We start from the raw sequence: 14711 nt of genomic DNA, 5'->3' as shown, positions 1-14711 counted from the left end.
AGTCAAGCAACAAGTATTTTTGAACATTTCTTCTGTACCTGGTTCTTCTGTACCTAGCCTAGGCATTTTTTTTGTTCTGTAATATGTGACATTGTCCTTCATATAGTCAAAAATCTTGTGAAAACACAAGCTATGTGAACATTGCTTATAAAATAATGCCTTTGTAGAAGTTTCTGCAAGGTGTACAGAATAATGATCTTATTTTTAAGTGGAAGCTATTCACTTTCTTCATTGATGCTAGATGTACTTGCTTCATCATCTTGTTGATTCTTGCAAGATTTGGTAGATTGCCTGGCCATCAGTTTGGGTTATTTGGTAGATAATATTGCTACCCAGTTCCACAGATAGGTTAATGCTAAGAAAAAGACCACATTTTGGAATGTCTAAATTGCTATCTTATCCATATTATCACCTATCACATTAGATTTTAATGTGCTAATGGGCATTGTGGGCTCAAAGATGACCTGTCTTTTATCATTATGTCCTGAACAAACCTAGTCAGCCTTGATAAACATGATTTCTTGTGATATAACTATTGATTACATCTGAAATATGTGGGTTAGGGCTGAATACATTAACGATGCCAAATGCCCTGGGAGATATCAGAAATTAGAACTCAACATCTTAAAAAAAGATCTTTATGATTATGAAGAGTCTGAAAGTTTACCCACGTTGCCAACTAACATGTTAACCCACCAGAGCTTCATAGATTTAGACAGAAGGCATGCAATTCCTGGATCAGGCACGAAGGATTTTATTCATCAGAGCAGGTCACTAAGTTGTGCATTCACTTTGATTCTCCTTGCTCCATCCCAGCTCCATGTCGTATGAAGACGAGGCCCAGAGAGGCCAGGCAGAGGTAGCACACAGAATGTGTTTATACCATAGTTGAAGAACTCTTGGGCTTAAAAGTCTGCTGGAAAATCTACCCAACCTTTGCTTTGAAGGGAGATGTTATCTTGGTTAAGGAGCAAACCTACTCTCTATTCTAAAAGGAAGCACCATTTGTATCTTCCAAGGCTGTTAGCTATTTAAACATCCTTGAAAAAATAGTCCAGAAAGAAGCTGACACAAGACATGTAGAAACAGTAAGAAGAAATGCCTGTCCAACAAATTATAGGGCTTAGAAGAATTATAGATGAACTTTTAAATGTCAAAAATATTCGTATATGTTTAATATGTGTCATTATAGATATAAATGATACCTAACTGCTGTTATAAGTGATTACTCATATGTATTAATGACATTGATATAAATCATTAACAGAAGCAGTAAATACAAAAGTTAAATTATCTCAGGAGGTAAGCTCTACTGTTTTTCAAGCAATTATCCTTAACCTATTATGAAAAATGAAAATGTAACCTTTATAATCTGTTTTTGAAAAGTGCCAACTGTATATGAGCAAATATCATTTAAAAATAACTGACTACCCACATATATATGAAACTGTGTTTAAAATGAGTTTAGAAATTATTCCTGTTTTCATTCATTCCATAATGATCTAATTATCAGTTGAAAGCATTTGAACCTTCAATTCAGTTCAGATCAGTCACTCAGTCATGTCCGACTCTTTGCGACCCCATGAATTGCAGCATGCCAGGCCTCCCTGTCCATCACCAACTCCCAGAGTTCACTCAGACTCACGCCCATCGAGCCGGGGATGCCATCCAGCCATTTCAACCTTTGTCGTCCCCTTCTTCTCCTGCCCCCAATCCCTCCCAGCATCAGAGTCTTTTCCAATGAGTCAACTCTTCGCATGAGGTGGCCAAAGTACTGGAGCTTCAGCTTTAGCATCTGTCCTTCCAAAGAAATTCCAGGGCTGATCTCCTTCAGAATGGACTGGTTCGATCTCCTTGCAGTCCAAGGGACTCTCAAGAGTCTTCTCCAACACCACAGTTCAAATGCATCAATTCTTCGGCCCTCAGCCTTCTTCAAGTCCAACTCTCACCTCCATACATGACCACAGGAAAAACCATAGCCTTGACTAGATGGACCTTAGTTGGCAAAGTAATGTCTCTGCTTTTGAATATGCTATCTAGGTTGGTCTTAACTTTTCTTCCAAGGAGTAAGTGTCTTTTAATTCCATGGCTGCAGTCACCATCTGCAGTGATTTTGGAGCCCCAAAAATAAAGTCTGACACTTTCCACTGTTTCCCCATCTATTTCCCATGAAGTGATGGGACCAGATGCTATGATCTTCATTTTCTGAATGTTGAGCTTTAAGCCAACTTTTTCACTCTCCACTTTCACTTTCATCAAGAGGATTTTTAGTTCCTCTTCACTTTCTGCCATAAGGGTGGCATCATCTGTATATCTAAGGTTATTGATATTTCTCCCGGCAATCTTGATTCCAACTTGTGTTTCTTCCAGCCCAGCGTTTCTCACAATGTACTCTGTATATAATTTAAATGAGCAGGGTGACAATATACAGCCTTGATGTACTCCTTTTCCTATTTGGAACCAGTCTGTTGTTCCATGTCCAGTTCTAACTGTTGCTTCCTGACCTGCATATAGGTTTCTCAAGAGCAGGTCAGGTGGTCTGGTATTCCCATCTCTCTCAGAATTTTCCACAGTTTATTGTGATCCACACAGTCAAAGGCTTTGGCATAGTCAATAAAGCAGAAATAGATATTTTTTAGAACTCTCTTGCCTTTTCCATGATCCAGCAGATGTTGGCAATTTGATCTCTGTTTCCTCTGCCTTTTCTAAAACCAGCTTGAACATCAGGAAGTTCACGGTTCACATATTGTTGAAGTGTGGCTTGGAGAATTTTGAGCATTACTTTACTAGTTTGTGAGATAAGTGCAATTGTGCGGTAGTTTGAGCATTCTTTGACATTGTCTTTCTTTGGGATTGGAATGAAAACTGACCTTTTCCAGTCCTGTGGCCACTGCTGAGTTTTCCAAAATTGCTGGCATACTGAGTGCAGCACTTTCACAGCCATCATCTTTCAGGATTTGAAATAGCTCAACTGGAATTCCATCACCTCCACTAGCTTTGTTCGTAGTGATGCTTTCTAAGGCCCACTTGACTTCACATTCCAGGATGTCTGGCTCTAGATGAGTGGTCACACCATCGTGATTTTCCAGGTCATGAAGAGCTTTTTTGTACAGTTCTTCTGTGTATTCTTGCCACAAGAATTAATATCTTCAGCTTCTGTTAGGTCCATACCATTTCTGTCCTTTTTCGAGTCCATCTTTGCATGAAATGTTCCCTTGAAGACCTTGTCTCTAAATTGATTATGTTAAAGAGTATTTAATTTGGAAATATCAATTTTCTAGGGTAGTTTGTCTTTCCCTAGACAAATTAAACTTCTTTAATATAGATATAATTTTTCAGAAGCAAGTATGACTTCACTCTGGTCAATGGGTATTTTTGATCATTTCTTAAAACTGCGAATTAAGTTATTTGATCAAAGATCATGTTAAAAAGTCTTTTAAATTAGGCAGATTTTTAATAGTTGAAATCAATCATTTCTTGTTTTCTGCAGTCTTCAAGCTATGAGACAACTGAACTGACTATTTCTTTTGACATGATTTAAGAAAATCTTAAACCTGAACTTAAGTAGGGAAGAAAACTGATTACATCTCCAATCAGGTTTCTTGTCCCATAGGGAAAAAAAAAAAAATTCTGAGAGACTATTGACTGTTAGGCTTAATAATTATAAAATAGAAATTAACCAAGCTACTAATTCCATTTCTAACTTGGGCTTATGTAGAGTCAAAAGAAGGAACTATACCACCCTCAAAGATCTTAAGATCTAACCAAGCAGACAAAGTTCAAAATAAGGGGAATTTGCATGTTGTCAGTGATCAGTTCTAGAGATTCTGAGAGAAAAGCTAGATCCTAGAGATGCTCAGACACATCCCACATTATACCTCCATTTTGTCATGATTCCCATCCTCATTCCTAGTTGCTACTATAAAAAAGTTACCCTGAGATTGAATAAGAGACCCAATGACCTCCCATTTTTGTTTTTATTTATTGTCATTTCCTTGAGATGTGTTATCTTTTCTTCTTGCTCTCTTTATATGTGTGTGTGTGTGTGTGTGTGTGTGTGTGTGTGGTGTCATGCCTGGTGGCTCAGTCTCCAGTATTCTTGCCTGGAAAATCCCATGGACAGAGGAGCCTGGTGGGATACAGTCCATGGGGTTGCAAAAGAGTTGGACACACACAAACCAACTACATACACACACACACACACACACACACACACAATATACACACATGCATATATATACATTTATATGAATATGTACCTATATATTCTTTTAAAAAATTGTTACTTTCAAGTGACTTTATGCAATGGTAGCATTAAAGAAATTGCTTCTTCTGCATTTTGTTATTGAGAAAGATTAAACAAGGAGGAAAAATTACTGTTAGGTCCTATATACAGAGTCTGCTTTTGTGAGAGGGAACAGAAAACATACAGGATTACCTTTGATCTCAATGAATATTTCACTCACCACACTGACTATATTTTTCACCCTTAAGACCTTAATTTTGTAAAGAAGACCTTAAATGAGAATCTGGATTATATGGGACAGTTTTCTGTTCTCTACCCCATGCACCCACACGCCTTGTGTCTTGTTGCCTAACTCTCTGAAGCAGAGTCTTTGCAGCTATGGTTCAGTGCTGTGTTTCCTCTTCCATTCTCTGCATCAGGGAAAATGCAAGGGTTAAAGGAGTGAAACAGAGTGTTCTGGAAATGCCGCATAGTTTTCTCAATACCCCTTATTATTGAAGTCCATATAGGTTTTGTGACAGTTCATCAATGTGAACCAGCTACCCCAAATAAAATTTAAAGCCATTAGAACTAGAATGGAAAAACTGGCTTCTGTTTCTTCTAGTAATAAGCCACTTTTGATAATTCAATGTCTTTTTCAGTCAATGAAATACAGATCATTTACCTTAGCTGTCATCACATTCCCTTCAGTTTTTAGATTCTATTGAATCCATTCAGAGAAGTGGGCTACTACAGTAGCCCTTTCAATATGTGAATAAATCCCAATTAATGGAATTTCTGACATTTGACTAGAGAATATGGAATGTATGATAAAAACACTCCAAAGAATCTGGATGTATAAGGAGATTGTTTTGGTTAACTTAAAATTTCCATAAATATTTAACCAGATCTAACTGTTTTGTTTTTTTATTTTGTACTTTCAGACCAGTGATAAACATAACCATCAATGCTATGTGCTATTCCCTTGTCTTTTCACTTTGATTAGTTTTTGATGTATTAATGTGTAAAAAGTGAAAGTGTTAGTAGCTCAGTCATGTCTGACTCTAAAGGTGGAGGTAATAAAATTCTTTGCCATGCCTTCAGTTAAGCTTCTGAATGAAAGTTCTTTAAAAAATAAAACTACAAACAGCAAAAATATGTTAGTATTTTTTCATTGTTGTTATTATTATTTTGGTGACATTTGCTTAAAATGAATCTCCACAATTCTTATGGAATAATTATTGTTGGAAAAACAAAATTTTCTCATTTCCGGTGATGATTGGCTCTACAATGCTTTCATTATTTTCTTTGAAATGAAATGAAATCAATGTTATTATTATACAAAATTGTCTTTTAATGAATTGAAAATATCCAATATTGCTTATATACCTTGTCTGTTTGTTTTTTAAACCCTAGTTAATCCTGGAGAAGTATTGCCTCAGACATGTAAAGCTGGAGAATTCCGCTGCAGAAACAGACACTGTATCCAAGCTCGGTGGAAATGTGATGGTGATGATGACTGTCTGGATGGAAGTGATGAAGATTCAGTCAGTTGCTGTAGGTTCTCCTACAAGTTATATTAAAATTTGCTGAGTTTTTGAGTGTGTGAACTATTAAAGCAGTCTGGGGGAGAATATCTAAAATTATCATTAATGCAAATTGAACTTAGTTTTGTTTTTTTTTTTTCCCAGTCATCATTTTGTATAGACGTTAGACCTAAAGGACCTTCTTTGTATACCTTTAAAGCACTATTTTTTTCATCCTTCCACATCTTTGAATATTACTTCAGAAATTCTTCAGAAATTGCTTCAGAAATTCTTCAGAATATTGCTTCAGAAATTCTTTTCTTTCCTGTTTTGTGCCATCAGCACCACCATACCATTGTTAGAAGGTTGCTCTAGGAGACCCCTTCAGACCTCTGAATTTAAAGATGTGAAAAGTCAATTTAAACTCCCCCAAGGCAGAATTACTCATAAAGAAGGTCACAGTCCACTCCATTGCTCCTTGGCAACAGAGCCTTGGAGATGGTCCAAGGAAACAGACATGTGTTTGGAACATATTATTACCTAACTTCACTGGCTCAGTTCATAGTAGGAAACACATATGGGACACTCAGACTATTAAGGAAGTTGAAAGTTTTATTTCTCCCCTTCCCTTCTTTTTAGCTCCTCATCATTTGTTGCAATAGGAATACTTTCATGTTTCTCGTAGGGACCAGAGTATGACCCACAAATGTAGAGGAAAACAATTTGAGAAGCAGATTAAATAAACTTTTGAAAATATATTTGATTTGAATCACTATCTTAGTGTTGTTGAAAGATATAAAATATTTTATATGGAGAGAAGTATATGTTGGACATATTTATCTTTAGTCTTTTCATTTGACTTAGATACATTATTTTTAAAAAGAAAATGATTATTTTTTCAATTAATGACTTTTAAGTTAAAGTGGCTAAATTGATTTAGAGTTGATTGGCAATGCTCCATTTTCCTTTTTTTAAAAATCAAGAATATAAAGATGAAGTTTTAAAGATTCTTTGTCAAAAATGAACAAAATTGGTCTGAGCACCTGTAATATGAATTTGGGCACAAATTCTTAAAATATGGACTTTAAAAATTATTTTCAAAGTTTATAAAATATATAATGAAATAAATTTAATTAATATGTATGACACTACTTTCTCTTCATTTCCAAATATTCAACATTATGTACTTCTTATTTTTAATCCTATTAATATTAATATTTATACTCTAAATTGTGCCACAAATAAAATGTTAAATATTAAATTGATACAACCAGCCAAAAATTTTGAAGTGGGAGGAGCCTTTCATCTAAAGATAAAGGGTGTTTTCTTCATCTTCTTTTTAACACAAACAATATGTTATTTATTGATTAGATTGTCTCATTCTTCATGACTCTAATGTTTATTCATGGTTGCAATGAATGCTCCCTATGTATCAACTCCTTGCATAGTCACAGTGCCTCTGCAGAGCAGAAGTGTTTTATCACAGTACTTAGGAATTAATCCTGTAGGTTCATGTTCTGTGTGATTGTTTTTTTCTCCAACTCACAAGCTAATTTCCTCCAAGAGTATAAGGGACATTGCATTTGCACTGTTAATTGTAGTATTAAAATTCCTAGTCTGTATTGTTCATTATTTTTAGCACTTATTTATCCCCTCATCCAAGCCTCCACCATGGGCTTTTCCTGGCATCTTCTACTTTATGTATGGTTGGTGGTGGTTTAGTCACTAAGTCGTGTCCGACTCTTGCGACCCCATGGACTGTAGCCTGCTGGGCTCCTCTGTCCATGGGATTCTCCAGGAAAGGATACTGGAGTGGGTTGCCATTGTCTTCTCCAATTTTATGTATAGTCCATATTCAATTCTAGTTTTTCACTAGTCTTCCCTTAACTAAAGCCCACTTTCTATACTTCCTCCAGATTAATAGCAATGTAACCTTGTTACTTCAATAACTGGATAATGAGAAAGTTAAATTCTAAAATTCATTAACTCTCATATAAAGAACTTCATGTTATGTCTGACATTTACATTTTTGGCTTTCAATGTCTATCATGTTTCTACTTACCCTCTTTGTCTTTATCAAGTTGAACTACTTATAAATCTCTAAAATTTTTCTTTTCCTTTCCTTTTTGTCTTCGGTGACATTGCATTCTCTGTTCCCAGTTATGAATTTCACTGCAGTTTACCACTATCTCCACAGGGAAGTCTTTTTTGTATGCTAGCCATCTCTTTTCTCAATACAGCCCACTTGAGTTAAACATCTCTTGGATATTCTTTTGTTATGGTAGTTGCAAAACTATATTGCAGCTACATGCTTATATTTGATGTATCTCATAGATGAATATGAGGGGACACATTAATTTGTAGCATCTTTGTAGTCTCAGTGTCTAGCACAGTAACTAGCACATGGATGAATGAATGACTGAATCAGAGGGGCAAAGTAAAATTAAACATCTCTGGTCACCTTCTGCAATACGGTGTCTTCTTTAAACATTGCAATGATTCTAAGCAGCATTATATTCCTGGGATCCCATAGTTAATATATCAGCACTGCATAATTCATTTCAGGAGTTTATTTTAGATTGCAAATACTCATAAGCTTCAACCTTGAATTCTGTTATTATTTTACTTCTCAACTCCAAATCACAAGACAATGGATTATATTTGGTCCTCCTTTTTAATCTCCCATTTATAACATTGTGAAAATAGCAAAGGTTTCTGATCAAGCTTCTCGAAAGTGCTTATGCATGATGTTAGTACTTGAAAATGTTGACCCTCTAATATATTGGATGACTTTTATCCTCCTGAGCAGCTATTCTTGTTAAAGTCCCTAAAGTGAATAGAAGATGTTAATCACACATAAATACCAGAAAGCACAAGGCCTTTTCCTCACATTTATTTACTATGCACAAAAGAGAACTTCTGAAAAGTGATAAAAACTGCTTCATCACTATGACTACTTTAAATAAATAGTGTTTTGTAGAAACTGACTAGAAAGGAATACATTTGCTATGCAACAGCATGAAAAATTGGCTATTTTTTCAAATTCTAAATAAAACTAATACCAACATGTATTTTTATCATACAGAAGTGCAACTACTGGGCACAAGGAAAATTACCTCAGAAAGAATGTTGAAATTATGAAACGGATACTGAAGAACATGCCAAATCAGTTAGGAATTTAGACTCCAGAATGCAGGGGAAAAGATCACAGGAGGTAAACTGTAAATGGCCTCCTGCTGTGCTTAGATATTAGAGGTTTAATCCTTAGCTGTGGTCAGCTTCCCTTAGAGGGCTGATCATGTCCTCAGTATATTTTGCAGCTTCAAGTTTATTTGCTTGTATTAGGGGAAAAGACTCATGATGATCATTTTCATTATTAAAATTACTCAGAATCTCCTATTTAGCACCAACTCCAGTAACGCATTTTTTCTCTAGAATTTTCCTTCAGGCCCCAGGAAACATTGAGTAAAACGTTACACAATCAAGCTTATTTAATGTTTCAAGAAGTACTTGTGTAGATGTATGGTTTAAAAAAAAGTATTTTTGATATATGATTAAGTTATTTGAGACATACTTGTTATGTTCCACATTAACAATTGAGGTTAACTTTATGTTTTTGCTAAAAAATCTGAAGCTAAATCACCTATTGTGATTAGGGCTGAGAAAAGAGAGTCGGTTGGTTTTACTGCAGACTTGAAAAATGAATATATTTCTTTGTATATGAACTTGAATTCCTTGATCTTTTCTATACGACTACTACATTTTAACACAGCCTAGTGTATTATTATTTGGTATAAAATATGAGACAATGAATGACAGAAGATATAGATCAATTGTACTATAATATAATTACTGTAAATTATCTATATCTTTCCCTTAAAATAATCATAATTTTATCTAGTTTAAAATTATTAAATTTTCTTCTCCTCTTCTCCCCCTTTCCACCCCAGACAATCATAGCTGTCCTGATGATCAATTTAAATGCAAGAATAATCGCTGTATCCCCAAGAGATGGCTTTGTGATGGAGCTAATGATTGTGGGAGCAATGAAGATGAATCCAATCAAACATGTTCAGGTAAAGGTTTGCTTAGATGCATATGTAAATCTCTTCCACACTTAGTCTTCATAAAGATGCCTGAAACTAAACTCAACTTTCCTAGTGCTGATGATCTTATTATTGCAGTAGCAAATGAATTCAGAGTTCGATGCCACAAAGGCTAGAATGCAAACTATCTTTTACTTATTCTTTGGGTATCACTCTGCTTTTCAAAGGAATTTGGCATCTTATCCATGCAGGTTGACTGTCAGTACACCACTTGGACAAAACTTGTCCCCGCTAAATTTTACTTGGTAATGGAGGGAGAGGTTTGTGAGTATACTATGATTTAGGCTATCTCACAAGGAGAATTATTATTATTATTTTAACCTTGAAACAATAATTTATATGTTTTTGTTTAGTCTTCTGTAGAATATCTCTGTAAATAGGTTTCTGTTCCTGGCACACTATTCATGTGTTTTGTTTTGTTTTGTTTTGTTTTTAATAAAATCCCAAGTCCACTAAGCCTATTTATATTTCCATACTATTTATTGTATTGCAATAAATCTTTGAATCCTTAGCTAGATTCTCATTGAATGGGAATATACAGCTCATGGTACACATTGCAGCAGAGGGCCAAAAAGATCATTCTTAATCAGATAAGTGTTGAAAAATGATCCTGACTAGCAACTGCCTAGTGCTTCTCTTTAAACAATGACAAAAAATCATATATTTAGTGACTCTTATTAATATGATCAGTATTTTTTAATCATTACATATACTGTTAAAATCTATAAACCACTTCACTTTTTCTTTTTGCCAAAATAAGCCATACTAAATACAAATTATTATAATGCATTAGAAAAAACTGCAAAGGCAACACATAGAGAAAAGACCAAGAGGTCAAGAAGCCTGGTTTGTACTTGGATTTTGAAACTGATGTTCTTGGAAAGACTTGTGCCTCCCTGTACCTCAATTCCCACATTTATTACTTTCAACTCTGTAGAAGTATGAATTTTCCAGAGCTTTGCACCATGTACTAAATAACAGCAAGAATGAAATAGTCACCATTCTGTAATCCTAGCCTCCATTCTATATTCTTTTATTTTCCATGGTCACATATTTACTGAGGATCCACGGGCTCATCTTCTCCTGTCCCTTGATTAAAAGCTCAGTCTACTCTTTTAGAGCAACTGATTATTTTCAAGATATTTCGTGTCTTTCATAAGGGTGTTTTGCCAAAGACTGTCTCACAGAAAGGGACCTTTAGAGACCAGATGGGCCTAGGCTTCTGCCTTCAAGTTCATTCTTTTCATAGTTGAGGTGGAAGAAGAGATTTGCCGTAACTCATATCATTGGTAAGGATTTAGGAAAACTCACTTCATCTCTCTCCAGGGCCATTGCTCTTTTTACCAAACTATGTTATCCTGAGGATTAGCTAGAAATCTAGACATGGTCAATTTAATGTTTCCCAGATCACTCTTAGAATATGACTGCAATTTACATTGAAGCATCTTTCTAAATTAGTGCATTTATTATTCTTTTAGATTAAGATTCAACTCAGGAACTATATAGTATTACATCCTAAACAGATAGGTCTGCTTTCACCTTAAATTATCAGGCACTGCTGTCTCAATTCATAATACCATGTCTTCTTCATTTCTATTTGATTTTTACTAATCTGTTTGTTTCTACATGATTTTTAAAGAAGGATTTAGGACTGATCAGCTACTTACATAGAAAGAGTGAAAATGTTATGTATAAGAACAAATAAAAAAATTAATCCTAATGAGTAAGATTTTTAAGACACTCCAGGACTTGGTTCACTAGAAAATAGAACGCCACTTGCTTGCTCCTCAAGTGCTACTTTAACTGACAGCAGCTGGAGTCTGCTACTCACCATTAGGTCTTCTTATCATATTTATGATAGTGATTATGGTCACCTCATGTCTTTCTAAATTGAAAAACAAGATACAAAGAGAAAAATAAATATGGCTTTTAACTTTGAAAACTATGCTGTCGTGTTACAATGTATTTCCATTTTGTTTTACCAAAATGAATAGGTCATACAGCTCACCATCTTGGAAAAATATGGGAAATTCATTAAATGAGTTCCCTGGTTGAGTTATTTCTCTGCATTTCTAGATATAGATGTGTACATGGATATGTATCCTAGATAAAATAATACTCATATGGGGATTATTTTGTAATTGAATCCACTATCCTGTAGCCTTTAGCAGTGTGGCTACTTTATATTTAAATGAAAATTCTTTCCTATAACAAACTAACTTTGTATTATTTTTCTTTGGGATTTCTCCTCAGTGGATCTACTAATTCAGTAAATATCTGTCACAGCATTGCAGATAGAATGAGGAAAAAAACACAGTAATTTCTTTAAGAAGTTATGAGATAAGATGAAGAGAAAGACATTCAAACAGTTCATTCCCATAGAACTATGTTGACCTTCAAATGGGAGCACAAAAAGTGCTACTAATTAATCATTGGCTCTCCTGGAAGGCCTACTAGAGGAGGGGGTGTCTAAGCTAAGCCTTACCAAACATAAATAAATAAATTAGAAAAATGTCTAAATAACAGTTCGAATCATTTAATTAGAAAATATAACCTAATAAGACCATGTGGTATTCACAATTAAAATGAAAAATTAAAACTCAAATATCAACAGGAATTTCAAAAAGCAGTGTAAACTCAAAATCTTATAACAATAAGCAATTCAGTGCCATTCATATGAAATATAAATATGCAAAAATGTTCTATATGTGCTTATTGATTAACAAATATATAAAAATAGGAGTAAAATACGGAGATTAAAAAAAAAAACTAAGGATGACAATTACCTCTATGAAAGAAAAGAGAAATGTGATTGGGAAAGATTACATAAAGGATTTCAAATGTAAGTATAATACTTTTATTTAAATTAAAATCTGTAGCAAATGTAGAAAAAATTAAGATGTGATAGTTCTATAAGAAGACAAACAGATTTTAATGATACTTCCTATACTTTTCTAAGTGATGGAAATATTTGACTAAAAAAAATAAGTAACTGATTGGGGACCATAGGTTGTGGAGGGTGAAGTCCTTAGAGGGTAGGGGGCTGTCGGAGGCAGAGCCTGCAAGGGAAAAGGGGTACACAAAGGGGTGGAACAGAGCTGATAGGCAGGGTTTAGGAGTTGTTTTTCATCAACAATAAGAAAACATAGTTTTGTGTACTTTTGAGGGAGATCGAGAGGCCAAAGATGAGAATTTCAGTTCAGTCGCTCAGTCGTGTCCAATGCTGTGACCCCACGGATTGCAGCATGCCAGGCCTCCCTGTCCATCACCAACTCCTGGAGTTCACCCAAACTCATGTGTAGAGTCAGTGATGCCATCCAGCCATCTCTATCATCCCCTTCTCCTCCTGCCCCCAATCCCTCCCAGCATCAGGGTCTTTTCCAATGAATCAACTCTTTGCATGAAGTGGCCAAAGGATTGGAGTTTCAGCCTCAGCATCAGTCCTTCCAATGAACACACAGGGCTGATCTCCTTTAGAATGGACTGGGTGGATCTCTGCAGTCCAAGGAACTCGCAAGAGTCTTCTCCAACACCACAGTTCAAAAGCATCATTTCTTCGGCGCTCAGCTTTCTTCACAGTCCAACTCTCACATCCATACATTACCACTGGAAAAACCATAGCCTTGACTAGATGGGCCTTTGTTGGCAAAGTAATATCTCTGCTTTTTAATATGCTATCTAGGTTGTTCATAACCCTCCTTCCAAGGAGTAAGCATCTTTTAATGGCAAGCCGATTCAGTATTCTTGCCTTGAGAACCCTATGAACTGTATGAAAAGGCAAAATGATAGGATACTGAAAGAGGAACTCCCCAAGTCATTAGGTGTCCAATATGCTACAGGGGATCAGTGGAGAAATAACTCCAGAAAGAACGAAGGGATGGAGCCAAAGCAAAAACAATACCCAGGTGTGGATGTGACTGGTGATAAAAGCAAGGTCCAATGCTGAGAAGTATTGCATAGGAACCTGGAATGTTAGGTCCATGAATCAAGGCAAATTGCAAGTGGTTAAACAGGAGATGGCAAGAGTGAACATCGACATTCTAGGAATCAGTGAACTAAAATGAACTGGAATGGGTGAATTTAACTCAGATGACCATTATATCTACTACTGTGGGCAGGAATCCCTTAGAAGAAATGGAGTAGCCATCATAGTCAACAAAAGCATACAAAATGCAGTACTTGGATGCAATCTCAAAAATGATAGAATGATCTCTGTTCATTTCCAAGGCAAACCATTCAATATCACGGTGATACAAGCCTATGCCCCAACCAGTAACACTGAAGAAGCTGAAGAATGGTTCTATGAAGACCTACAAGACCTTTTAAAACTAACACCAAGAAAAGATGCTCTTTTCATTGTAGGGGACTGGAATGCAAAAGTAGGAAGTCAAGAAACACCTGGAGTGATAGGCACATTTGGCCTTGGAGTACAGAATGAAGCAGGGCAAAGGCTAATAGAGTTTTGCCAAGAGAACACACTGGTTATAGCAAACACCCTCTTCCAACAACACAAGAGAACACTCTACACATGGACATCACCAAATGGTCAACACGGAAATCAGATTGATTATATTCTTTGCAGCCAAAGATGGAGAAGCTCTATACAGTCAGCAAAAACAAGACCGGGAGCTGACTGTGGCTCAGATTGTGAACTCCTCATTGCCAAATTCAGACTTAAGTTGAAGAAAGTAGGGAAAACCACTAGACCATTCAGGTATGACATAAATCAAATCCCTTATGGTTATACAGTGGAAGTGAGAAATAGATTTAAGGGACTAGGTCTTATAGAGTTCCTGATGAACTATGGACTGAGGTTCGTGACATTGTACAGGAGACAGGGATCAAAACCATCCC

The 14711-nt window shown here is 35.7% G+C and overlaps 1 protein-coding gene across 1 annotated transcript in view; it reads left to right on the top strand.

The window, feature by feature from the left end:
• LRP1B (LDL receptor related protein 1B) overlaps positions 1–14711 on the top strand; it is a 2198408-nt gene that overhangs the window by 1280053 nt on the left and 903644 nt on the right. The window contains 2 exon segments of the mRNA XM_018062463.1: positions 5642–5782; positions 9702–9827. Coding sequence (XP_017917952.1) covers positions 5642–5782; positions 9702–9827 — 267 coding nt within the window.

Source organism: Capra hircus, chromosome 2 (assembly GCF_001704415.2).
Source record: "Capra hircus breed San Clemente chromosome 2, ASM170441v1, whole genome shotgun sequence".
Classification (NCBI taxonomy): domain Eukaryota; kingdom Metazoa; phylum Chordata; class Mammalia; order Artiodactyla; family Bovidae; genus Capra; species Capra hircus.
The sequence above is the reverse complement of the archived record's forward strand: the minus strand, read 5'-3'. Positions and strand labels throughout refer to the sequence as shown.